Raw genomic sequence first — 11,796 nt, 5'->3', positions numbered from 1 at the left:
AGCCGTGGGCACCTCGGGACCGTCCGCCCCCGCTTTGTGTCTGCACCTCCACGGGACTGAGTCCCTCCCGGGCCCTGCGGTCCAGCTTTGGCCAGGGTCGTCTGGGTCTGTGGGGGCGCCGGCCCCTGGTCTCTGCCTCGATCCTGTGTCCAGAGCAGTGCGTGGGGGACAGGCAACTGGAGCCGCGTTTAAGGCCTGGGGCAGGGTGCTTGGGAGCGTGAAGTGGTTTGAATGACCCGCTGGCTTAGAGGGTGGCGGCCGAGAAGAGCGGCGGGGAAGGTCAGGTAGGGGATAGGGGTTGTGTGCACCCCGAGTCTGCGTGTTTTCCGTCATTCCTGGCGTGCAGGCGTGCACACCTGCGTGAACCACATGTTCACAGACGTGTGCACAAGTGTGCATCGGCCTCGCATGGTGGACATTTGGCAAACGACAATGGAGGCAAAGAAACCAGAGTGCGCACCTGCGTGAGGTCCCCTCCTCTTCCAGTGCTTGTGCGGGGCGCACCCTTGTGAAATCTGCCCCTCTGTGCGCCTTCCTCGGGGCACCAGGCCTTGCACAGGACGTGTGGATGAGCTGTGCCACGGGGCTGTGCTTGCTTCTGCATGTAGCCTGCCGATGAGTGCGTGCAAGCATGTGCACACGCCACCTCTCTGTGCCGGTTCACGTACTGTGTTAGCCATGTCACCAACAGACAGATCAGCTTGTACACGCTTGTTCCCCCATTGGGTACACATGTTGATGTGTGCCTGTGCAGTCCTTGGACACACATGTATGTGTGGTGCCAGTGTGTGCAGGTATGTTCATGCATGAACATGTTTGCACATGTGTGCTTGGTCGTGTGTGTGTGTGCGCGCGTGCTGGGTCTCTTGGGATCTGCTGGCAAGTCAGCCTGTGTAGGGGGGCACGGGGAGCTTCAGCATCCTTAGAGCTCTCACCAGAAGGCCTCAGGAGACTTGGAGTGGGAGGCTCAGGGCCAGCCAGGAGAGTGGCCCCCCGGCCCTGGGCAGAGGAACTGGGGCCATCCTCTGCTCTCCCATCTTCCGTTGCTGACCTGGGAAAAGGGGTTGAATAACTTAGGCACTCTACAATCCTGCGTTGGGGACCCGGGCTGTGGGGAGGCGTGGGCATGGCCTCCCTGCTGGAGGCTGGGCCCTGGCTGAAGCCCCTACTTTCTCCCTGGCCCCTCCCTCAGAAACCTAATGGACCTCCTCCTCGCAGAGGGCCCTGTGCTGCCCTCGCCCAGTCTGGGGGGGGGGTGCTGGAACCCACTCACCTCTGAGCCTTCCCTTGTAACTGGCTCTCACGGGAGCCGGTTACAGGAGCCAGTTATGGGGGCTGTGGGGCCGCAGTAGGTGCCGTAGGGCGGCCGTCCGGCCTTTTGCCGCGGGGGCTGCCCTGGGAAAGTGCCTCACCCCTGTGGGGCATGGACTGGAGTGGAGAGGTGAGAATGGCCTGGCCCAGTCGGTTTCAGGGTTATGCTGTGATTTAACTGGGGTTTGAGGGACTCCCAGAGGCTGCCCTGGGGGCGGGCCCTCAGGGTGTGACTTGAGTTTCCTGGCCTACCGCCAGGCTGAGGGCCAGGCAGTGTGGGCGAGAAGATGTGGTCTGTAATGTGGAACCTGGTCGCCCCAGCCCTGGAAAGGGGGACCCTGCCTGCACCTTCCTGGTCTGGGAGGGCCTAGTGGCAGCCTGGGTGCGGTGGGCAGGGGGCCAGGGGAGCCTGTGGAGGGAACCGCCTGGCCTCTGTTCGGCGGGCGCTGAGTCACGGCTTTGGTTGGGGGGCAGCCACACCCTCCTCCCCATCCTCCGAGCTGCTGAGGAAATTCTGGGCTGAGCGCAGCAGACGAGGCCTAGGTCCCTGGGGCGGAGGAGGGTAGAGCTGAGGGGCTCCCAGCAGCGGAAACTGCAGCTCTCGGGGCCTCTGCCAGTGCCCACCCTGTCCCCGTGAGCACGTCCGTGAGCTGCGGGGTGCAGCCACCCCCCCTTGCTGGCTCTCCAGGGACACAGGTGCCCCAAGCCCAAGGGCGGCAGCTCTGGGTGCAGCTGTCTCTGCATCCGGCCCTGCCCAGGGGTGGCTGCAACTTCTGGGGCGTGGTTCTCTCTGCTGCCTTCTCCTGGGCGGATGGTTCCTTCTCTCCTCTGGGATCCTCCAGCTGAGGTAGAGATCAGGGTCCAGGGACTGTGGGCTGGGTGCGTGGACACCACAGTGAGGTTCCCTCCATTGCCTCTGCTTCGGGATTCAGAGTCCTCTTAGCCTCTTGGGAACAGGTGAAGGCTGCTCAGAGAGGACCTGGTGTCCTGCTGTGGTGACTGGGACCATTCAAGGTCCTTCCCCGGGGGGCGCCTGCGGCCCCAGCTCCTAATTGAGGACACGCCCCTGGAAACCACAGGCCCCTCCCCTGAGGCCCGAGACACGCGTCAGGCTAGCAAGGGATGAGGGACTGTAGGCCCCGATGGCCTCTGCTGCCGGACCCCTGCCCTAGACCTGTCCCTGGAGTCCTGGCCCCAGCCCAGGCCCTGTGGTGCCCAATCCCCGGGAGGCCAGATGGCCCGGCCGGCCAGTGAGCCGATTGTGTGGCGTGCGGGGTGCCGGGATCCTGGCCCTGTTTCCCTTTTCCTGCTCCCGGAGGGGGTGGTCACGTGCCCGACCCATCTGCCTCCCGTCTTCCGGGGATTCTCCCGCCGAGGCTGCTCTGGTGATGTCATGCCTTAACTCTTCTCTCCCCAGGCAGCCCTACTCGCAGGCTGTCCTGGTGGGAGTGGGCTCTGAGGAGGACAGCCCACCCGTCTTCCCAGCGGACCGTGCCGCTTGCGGCTGTGAGGTTGGGGGAGCCAGGGGCGTCTCTCCCCAGCTGGTCTGGGTCCTGGTGCTGCCCCCCCGCCATCCCACAGTGCACGGGTGCCAGACCTGGGTGGGCTGCAGTAGTGCAGAGGGGTGCGGAGCAGGCGCCGCAGGGTTGAGGGGGCTCCAGAGGGGTCCAGGGCCGACTCTGAAATCCTAGAGGAGCGGCCGGTGAGGCTGGCCGAGCCCTTGGTGGGCACCGTCCCTGAGGGACTCCCGGCAGCCGCTGTCCTGGGAGAGGCTGGTCCAACCTTCTTCCTTGAGGGCACAGCAGCGGGAGTCACAGCCGATTCTGCCTCTCCCTGCCTGGGAGGGGGGAGGGGTGTGGCGAGGGGAAGTGCGCTGAACCTGGTCCCAGTCCTGTCCGTGTAGCAGGCATTCGTCTGTCTCCCAGCCCGTTTCCTGAAAGCACCTTCCCATGGTGGAGCCCCTCAGGGAGGTGCAAGGGGAGGCGAAGCCCCGAGGGGGCTGAGGCTGCAGGTGACCCTAGCCAGCCCCGTTCTTGCTTTAGGGCAACCATTGACGAGGTGGAGACGGACGTGGTGGAGATTGAGGCCAAATTGGACAAGGTGAAGGGCGGGCCTGGAGCGCCTGGTGCCCGGCCAGGCTTGGGGATGGCTGCATGGCCGAACTCACCCTCTGGGCCTTACTAAGCCACTTACACCCCCCCATATGCAGAGCTCCCGTGTGGTGCTCCAGGTCCTGGTCCCTGTGTCTTAGCACGTGTGTTCCAGGGTGCACATGTCACACGCACACATGTGGCCGGCCCTGAGTCTCGTCCCATCTGGGAGGGGCCGGGCTGTGGTGAGTCCCCGACCCATGGTGGCCGCCTGTCCCCTCTGCTGGGCTGGTGACATGGGGACAGCTGCTGTGTGGGCCGAGCCTTGGTGTGGCTGGGGCTGGGGCGGAGAAAGGGGAGGGGACAACAGGCCGTGGAGCTGGGAGCCGCAGCAGGGAGTCGAGTCCACAAGCCCCACATGGGCTGGTCCTGCTGGCCCTGGGTCCCCTGCCTGGCTCCTGGTCCCTCCCAGCCGAGCGAGGCCATGGCGGCCCCACCCTCCCTTCCCAGACCGGCCTCCAAGCCCCAGGCAGGCCCAGGCGCAAGGAACCTGCACCAGGGCCCTGAGTCCTGGTTGCCAACACCCTCAGTGGAACCTACCCTGGAAGCTCTTCCTGCCTCAGAGGCTGTGCGTGGTAGCGAGTGCAGGCACCAGTGCCCGCCGTGCTCACCACGCCTGCCGGCCCGCAGCTGGTGAAGCTGTGCAGTGGCATGGTGGAAGCTGGTAAGGCCTACGTCAGCACCAGCAGGCTGTTCGTGAGCGGCGTCCGTGACCTGTCCCAGCAATGCCAGGGCGACACCGTCATCTCGGTGAGGGGCCAACTGACCTCTGACCTCAAGGTGGGGTAGGGGGAGAGGCCAAGGGAGGCAGCCCCTCAAGGGCATCCAGGCCAGGAGCAGGCCGGTGTCTCTACCGCCCAGGGGGCTCAGAGGGCGTGACTGGGTGACCTGGGCCTGGATTTGCCGTCTCAGCACGGCTCCCCATCTGCTCCTCCAGGAATGCCTGCAGAGGTTCGCTGACAGCCTACAGGAGGTGGTGAACTACCACATGGTGAGCCTGGCCCCCCTGCCACCCGCGGGCCGCGCGCAGCCTGGAACCGAGCTCTGCTGGTCACCGGAAGACCAGCATGGGGCAGGGGGGCACGTTTCTGCTCCTCCAGTCTGGTGGGGGGGCATCCCACGTCTTCAAGTCAGTGTGGGTTGGGGGACAGCCCTGGGGGCTCTGCCGTGTCCCAGGGAAGGGCTACACCAGACCCTGGGGGAGGGGTGGTTTATCCAAGGCTCTCATCCCAGGCTGGCCTGGCTGCCATTTGGGTCTGGGTGGCCCCAGGGGCCCTGGCACTGACGTGGATGGACACACAGGACAGGCACCCATGAGATGTGGGGCCGCAGCCTGGGAACCTGAGCCACAGACTGAACAGGGGAGGTTCCGACGTAGACCAGACAGGACGGCTCAGGCATCCCTTTGCTCCTGGTTATGCCCGGTCCTTCTCCACCTGATTCAGAGCCCAGGCTCCGGCTCCCCAGGCCCAGCTCTAGGGTGCTCCCGGCTCTGACCGAGTGCTCCCTGCTGCAGGGATGGGCACCCCAGGGTGGCCACCCAGGGCCAGGAGGCAGTGGGGCTCAGGCTGTGTCCTTGGTGCCCGCCTGATGAAGGGACCATCCGAGGCAGCCTTGGCCTCTGTCAAGGGCCAGGTGGGACAGAGGGGCAGGGGTCACAGCCGCCACCTGTGGGTGCCAACTCAGGCCTGGGGGCTGCTCCCCTGACCCCCTTGAGGCCAGCCCTGCAGGGTGGGACCCGCCCCTGTGTCTGGGCCTAGGGGCAGTGCCCTCTGCTGGTGAGGATGGGGCCTTCCGTCTGGGGCTTTTTTGGGACAGACCCCAAGGGTCTCTGCCCCCTTCTGCCCCCAGATCCTGTTTGACCAGGCCCAGAGGTCCGTGCGGCAGCAGCTCCACAACTTTGTCAAAGAGTGAGTGGCCCCCAGGCCCAGGTCCCCCAGGGCTGGGGGAAGAACACGGAGGCCACGCTCCTGCTCTTGGAGGGGAAGAGGGTCTGGGGCAGAGCAGGGGCACCTTGGCCCCAGGCCTCCAGGCCGTGAGCGATTCCACAAGGCAGAAGGCTCAGAGGCAGACAGCCGAGTGGAGCTCAGTGGGGTTCCACACCCTGCATGTGTTGGGGGAGTGTCCAGCCCCCCGCCAGTGGAGAGGTGCAGGCCACATTGGGCTTGCGGGTCTGGAGTCTGGGGCATGGTGGGGGTCTGGGCTGGACAGATCCTGATAGTGAGGTGGGGAGGCCTGGAGCAGATGGGAGGAGGCAGCAGGGGTGTGGGGGGCCTGGGATAGGCCAGTGAGGAAGGAGGCTGTGCCCAGGAGCAGAGAAAGGGCCTGGAGTGGAGGAGGGTGAGGGCTGGGCACGGTGGCTCACACCTGTAATCTCAGTATTTGGGAGACTGAGTCCAGAGGATGCCAGGAGTTTGAGACCAGGCTGGGCAACATAATGAGGCCTCCATCTCTACAAAAAAAAAAAGAAAAAGAAAAAAAATATATATTAGGTGGGCGTGGTGGCACGCGCCTGTGGTCCCAGCTACTCAGGAGGATGAGGTGGGGGGATCAGTTGAGTTCAGGAGGCGGAGGCAGCAGTGAGCCATGATTGTGCCACTGCACTCCAGCCTCCAGCCTGGGCAACAGAGAGAGACCCTGTCTCAAACAAACAAACAAACAAAGCCAGGCCAGGCGCAGTGGCTCACGCCTGTAATCCCAGCACTTTGGGAGGCCGGGGCGGGCGGATCACCTGAGGTCGGGAGTTTGAGACCAGCCTGACCAACCTGGAGAAACCCCTTCTCTACTAAAAATACAAAATTAATCAGGCATGGTGGCACATGCCTGTAATCCCAGACGCTAGGGAAACTGAGGCAGGAGAATTGCTTGAACCCGGGAGGCAGAGGTTGCAGTGAGCCAAGATGGCACCATTGCACTCCAGCCTGGGTGACAAGAGCGAAACTCCATCTCCAAAAACAAAAAACACAATGATGTGGGAGACTCCAGGATCCAGCAGGTGCCCTCCCTGACCTCTGGGTGCCCTCCCTGACCCCACCTGGCACTTGGCCTCCAGGGATGTGCGGAAGTTCAAGGAGACAAAGAAGCAGTTTGACAAGGTGCGGGAGGACCTGGAGCTGTCCCTGGTGAGGAACGCCCAGGCCCCGAGGCACCGGCCCCACGAGGTGGAGGAAGCCACCGGGGCCCTCACCCTCACCAGGAAGTGCTTCCGCCACCTGGCACTGGACTACGTGCTCCAGGTCAGCCCCGGAAATGGGGTAGGGGACGGGGACCAGCTGTAGCGAATGGAGGTCTCAAAGGCCTTGTACAGAACTGGAGAGATTTTGAGCAGGAGTGTCAATTCCTGCTTCACCCATGGGTGGGACCTCCAGACATGGGGAAGGACTCCAGAACCATGGGAGGATGAGGCTGGCCCAGTGCTGAGAGCTGAAGACGACCTGGGGGTCTCAGGGAACCACAAGCAGCTCAGGTGGACTCTATGGCAGGTGCAGGGCTTGGGGCTGCCTCAGCCTCCAGGGCTCACCTGTGGGCTCCCCCTCTGGCAGATCAATGTCCTGCAGGCCAAGAAGAAGTTTGAGATCCTGGACTCTGTGAGTGCGTGGGGGCTGCCCATGAGCACAGGCTGCATGGCGGGGGCTGGACCGGCTGTGCTTGGGCCTCACCTGTGCTGCCCCCGCAGATGCTGTCCTTCATGCATGCCCAGTCCAGCTTCTTCCAGCAGGGCTACAGCCTCCTGCACCAGCTCGACCCCTACATGAAAAAGCTGGCGGCCGAGGTGAGCCTTTGGGAGGGGTGGGGCCAAGGCAGGCCTCCGTGGCCTTCCCTAATGCCAACCCCAACAGCTGGACCAGCTGGTGATCGACTCTGCGGTGGAAAAGCGTGAGATGGAGCGAAAGCACGCAGCCATCCAGCAGCGGGTGAGGCCACGCAGCCGGCTCCCTGCACACCGGGCGCCTGCGAGGCCCCTGCGTCCTCACCCCATGCCCAGCACACCCTCCCCGCCCCTTCCTCCCTGCCTGTCCCCCACCTGCCCTGCCCACACCTTCTCTAGGGGTCCGAGGCTGCTGCCCTTTGATGCGTGCAGTGGAGGGGCACGTGTGGGTGGGGCCGCTGCTGGGATGTCCTTCCTCTGCGGCCGTGGTCACCTCTGCGGCCTCAGCCACTGGCTCCCTGCGGGGCCTCTGCTTGTCTGTGGGACAGCAGCCCCGGCCACCACCCAGAGCAGATGTTGGCTGCAGGCTATTTTGGGATAGGGGAGAGCCCCCAGGAGTTGGGGATGGGTCCGCCAGTCACCAGGAGTTGGGGGCAGCTGTCACTCACTGGCTCTCTCCCCCGCATCCCCTCCTGCTCCGGCCCTTCAGACGCTGCTGCAGGTGAGTGACCACTGCCCCGGGTGGGCTGTGGGTCGGGGGAGACCAGATGGGGTGGTGCCTTTCCCTCCCCTACCCCGAGGACACTTCAGCACCAAGGACACCTCCCACCGGTCTCAGGGCTCCTGCTGCAGCTGTGAGAAGGGCTGGCTCCGGCCAGACCCCCACATCCCCCGTGGGAGTGGCGGCAGCTGTCCCTTCCCGCCCCACGTGGCCTAGGGAGCAGGTGGCCGCGCCTCCCCTCTGCTGCCCTGGCCTGCCAGACGGCGGGACACACAGGGCCTTCAGTGGCTCCCAGGCCTCCTGAATGGGGCTCTGTCCGCTCAGCTGGCCACATGAATGGAGCACTCAGGATGCAGAGGGTGGGGGGGCAGCTTCCTTCCTGATCGCAGCCTGCTTGTCCCTGCAGGGCTGGGGTGGGGCTGGCACTCTCGGGCCCCCAGCTGTGAACGTGAGGGGTCTGCCCCACGGGTTTCAGGGCTGGGGGCCTTGCTCCGGTCAAGAAGTGGCTATGGGCAGGGCGCGGTGGCTCACGCCTGTAATCCCAGCACTTTGGGAGGCTGAGCGGGCGGATCACGAGGTCAGGAGATCGAGACCATCCTGGCTAACACGGTGAAACCCCGTCTCTACTAAAAAATACAAAAAAATTAGCCAGGCATGGTGGCGGCGCCTGTGGTCCCAGCTTCTAGGGAGGCTGAGGCAGGAGAATGGCGGGAACCCGGGAGGTGGCGGAGCTTGCAGTGAGCAGAGATTGCGCCACTGCACTCCAGCCTGGGCGACAGAGCGAGAGTCCGTCTCAAAAAAAAAAAAAGAAGTGGCTGTGGTGAACAGAGGGTCTCCCGTCTGAGCGTGTGGCCCGTGGGCCGTGTGGCAGCCTCAAACAAGGACCTCACCCAGCCAGTGCTCTGGGAAAGCACAGAGGGTAGCAGGGCTCCCTGGGGCGGGCACTCAGGGGGCGGGTTCCATCCCCCCAGGACTTCTCCTACGATGAGTCGAAAGTGGAGTTTGATGTGGATGCACCCAGTGGGGTGGTGATGGAGGGTTACCTCTTCAAGAGGGCCAGCAACGCTTTCAAGACGTGGAACCGGTGAGGGCCCTTCCTCAGGCGGGGGCAGGGGTCACAGCGGCCCTGGGATGGGCACCGTCTGACTCCCCACATCCCCCCACCCACCTAGGCGCTGGTTCTCCATTCAGAACAGCCAGCTAGTCTACCAGAAGAAGCTCAAGGTGTGCCCTGGGCCTGGGACTGGGGCCCTGATGGCTGGATGCCCCACCTGGGCCACAGGGCAGACTGGTCAGTTGGGGTTGGCATGGGGCTGGGGCACTAGTGGACACCGGAGCCTGAACGGTCAGGGAGCAGAGAGCTGGACACGGGGCTTGGGACTCGGGCAGTCAGCCTCTGGGTTTCTAAGGTGAAGCAGGAAGTGGGTGGTCGGGGCTGGGTGGCGGCTGAGGGCAGGGGCCACAGCAGTGCCGCCCACAGGACGCCCTCACCGTGGTGGTGGACGACCTCCGCCTGTGCTCTGTGAAGCCATGTGAGGACATCGAGCGGAGGTTCTGCTTCGAGGTGGTGTCACCCACCAAGTGAGGAGGTCCAGCCCAGGGTGAGGCGGGGGGCGTAGCTGCCCACCGGAGCTGACGCCTGCCCCCTCCACCACCCACAGGAGCTGCATGCTGCAGGCCGACTCCGAGAAGCTGCGGCAGGCCTGGGTCCAGGCTGTGCAGGCCAGCATCGCCTCCGCCTACCGCGAGAGCCCTGACAGCTGCTATAGCGAGGTGTGGCCCTTGGTGCCCCTGCCCCACGCCTGTGCACACACCTGTTTGTGGCTCGTGCAAGCTGGGTGTTTGCTGTGGGTGCACTGGCACACTGGCCTGTGCAGTGTGAGTGTGCATGTGTGTGCAGGTGGCATCTGCCCACATGAGGGTGTGCACGCATACATGCTTGTGCAGGCGTGTGCTTGAGGGGCCCTGGCCTGCACCCGCACTTCCGGCTGGGGAGGAGGGGACCTGCTGGGGAAACCACGCTAGAGCCCCTGCGGGACTGAGCAGCCCCACCCCATGCCCCAGAGGCTGGACCGCACAGCATCCCCGTCCACGAGCAGCGTCGACTCTGCCACCGACCCTCGGGAGCGTGGCGTGAAGGGCGAGAGTGTGCTGCAGCGTGTGCAGAGCGTGGCCGGCAACAGCCAGTGCGGCGATTGTGGCCAGTCGGACCCCCGCTGGGCTAGCATCAACCTGGGCGTGCTGCTCTGCATCGAGTGCTCTGGCATCCACAGGTGGGCCCCTGAGGGCGGGGCCGGGGATTGGGGTTGGGCCGGAGCTGGGGGCCTTGCCTCACCCAGACTCACCCCTGCCTCTGCCCTCCAGGAGCCTGGGTGTCCACTGCTCCAAAGTCCGGTCCCTGACGCTGGACTCGTGGGAGCCAGAGCTGCTAAAGGTGTGTGTGGGACTCCTGCAGGCCATGGGACCCCCTTTGTGGGGGCGGGAGCCGGGGTCTGCAGGTTTGCACTGATGCCTGCTCGCCCTGTCTCCCGCCAGCTGATGTGTGAGCTTGGAAACAGAGCCGTGAATCAGATCTATGAGGCCCAGTGTGAGGGTCCAGGCAGCAGGAAACCCACAGCCAGCAGCCCCCGGTGAGGTGGGGTACAGTCTGGATCAGCCAGGGAGCCCCAGCCTGGGGCACAGCCTCATGTTCACCCCTGATCCAGGCAGGACAAGGAGGCCTGGATCAAGGACAAATATGTGGAAAAGAAATTTCTGCGGAAGGCACCCATGGTACCAGCCCTGGAGGCCCCAAGACGCTGGAGGGCACATAAGTGCCCACGGCCCCACAGCTCTCCCCGCGTCCCCACTGCCCGCCGCAAGGTCCGGCTTGAGCCTGTCCTGCCGTGTGTGGCTGCTCTGTCCTCAGGTGGGAGGCCATGCCCCGGCAGGGCTGAGAGGGGCTTGCCTGGGTCGGGGATGGACTCCGTTAAGGGGTTGGGGGCACCTCAGGCTCTGCAGACTCCCACTGTGACCTGGGGTTCTCTACCCCACCCCGGGCATGTTCCCTGCTCTGAACACGCACTGCCCCTGCAGTGGGCACCCTGGATCGTAAGTTCCGCCGAGACTCCCTCTTCTGCCCCGACGAGCTGGACTCACTCTTTTCCTACTTCGACGCAGGGGCCGCGGGGGCTGGCCCTCGCAGTAAGTGTGGGATGGGCCCAGCCAGGTGGCAGGGCAGGGCCAAGGAGGCTGGCCTGGAGGGTGCCCAAGTGTGGATGGCCCTTGCAGGGGAATGGAGCAGCATCTGGAGGGGCGGGGGCCTCCTGGCCACAGAGCTGGAGGCCGAGGCCCTGACTGTGGGGGTGAGCTGTGCAAATGTGTGTGTGGGCTGTGTGCACCCCGGTGTGTGTGTGGAGCGAATGGCCCGGGGTGCTAGGGCAGCAGAAGGCACTGCCAGCTGGCCCTCAGCCTGGGACCCTTCTGAGGCCATGCTGCCCATCCGTTGGGTGGAGACTTTTCTGCCTGGGCCAGCCACAGACAGGGATGGGGGCCCACTGCAGGGGTGCAGGTGAGCCTGAGAGTGGGGGGGACGGACTTCCCCGCGGGCCTGGGCTTTAGGGGACTACCCCTGGCACCTTTGAGCTGTTACTTGGTTTTCTCTCCTTTGATCCTAGCCTGCGGCTGGCTCCCCCCTGGCCCTGGGTGGGAGCTGCTCCTGTCCCTAGGGGTTGCCCCTGGCGGGTGGGTGGGGTTCCAGCTCTGCCCCAGGGCTCTGGATGGAGTTGGGGCCTCCCACCTTCAGGACTCCCTTCCCTGCGGCCCTGCAGGTCTGAGTAGCGACAGTGGCCTTGGGGGCAGCTCGGATGGCAGCTCGGACGTCCTGGCTTTCGGCTCAGGCTCTGTGGTGGACAGCGTCACTGAGGAGGGTGGGTGGCACCTTGCGCTCGGCCGATGCCCCTGCCCAGCCCCGGGGCAGCCCCGGG

At 64.9% G+C, this 11,796-nt stretch overlaps 1 protein-coding gene across 1 annotated transcript in view; it reads left to right on the top strand.

The window, feature by feature from the left end:
- The first annotated feature begins 1,328 nt into the window (after window positions 1-1,328).
- ACAP3 (ArfGAP with coiled-coil, ankyrin repeat and PH domains 3) overlaps window positions 1,329-11,796 on the top strand; it is a 13,121-nt gene continuing 2,653 nt past the window's right edge. The window contains exons 1-21 of the mRNA XM_012002001.1: window positions 1,329-1,348; window positions 2,729-2,817; window positions 3,215-3,411; window positions 4,092-4,241; window positions 4,399-4,452; window positions 5,313-5,371; window positions 6,514-6,697; window positions 7,004-7,048; window positions 7,138-7,233; window positions 7,301-7,375; window positions 7,820-7,831; window positions 8,803-8,915; window positions 9,004-9,055; window positions 9,312-9,412; window positions 9,493-9,604; window positions 9,896-10,104; window positions 10,196-10,265; window positions 10,367-10,461; window positions 10,537-10,739; window positions 10,907-11,014; window positions 11,641-11,739. Of these exons, the coding sequence (XP_011857391.1) occupies window positions 1,329-1,348; window positions 2,729-2,817; window positions 3,215-3,411; window positions 4,092-4,241; window positions 4,399-4,452; window positions 5,313-5,371; window positions 6,514-6,697; window positions 7,004-7,048; window positions 7,138-7,233; window positions 7,301-7,375; window positions 7,820-7,831; window positions 8,803-8,915; window positions 9,004-9,055; window positions 9,312-9,412; window positions 9,493-9,604; window positions 9,896-10,104; window positions 10,196-10,265; window positions 10,367-10,461; window positions 10,537-10,739; window positions 10,907-11,014; window positions 11,641-11,739 (2,143 nt within the window). The remainder of the gene's footprint in view (window positions 1,349-2,728; window positions 2,818-3,214; window positions 3,412-4,091; window positions 4,242-4,398; window positions 4,453-5,312; window positions 5,372-6,513; window positions 6,698-7,003; window positions 7,049-7,137; window positions 7,234-7,300; window positions 7,376-7,819; window positions 7,832-8,802; window positions 8,916-9,003; window positions 9,056-9,311; window positions 9,413-9,492; window positions 9,605-9,895; window positions 10,105-10,195; window positions 10,266-10,366; window positions 10,462-10,536; window positions 10,740-10,906; window positions 11,015-11,640; window positions 11,740-11,796) is intronic.

The sequence above is a fragment of the Mandrillus leucophaeus genome, unplaced genomic scaffold (genome assembly GCF_000951045.1).
Source record: "Mandrillus leucophaeus isolate KB7577 unplaced genomic scaffold, Mleu.le_1.0 Scaffold672, whole genome shotgun sequence".
Lineage (NCBI taxonomy): Eukaryota > Metazoa > Chordata > Mammalia > Primates > Cercopithecidae > Mandrillus > Mandrillus leucophaeus.
The sequence above is the reverse complement of the archived record's forward strand: the minus strand, read 5'-3'. Positions and strand labels throughout refer to the sequence as shown.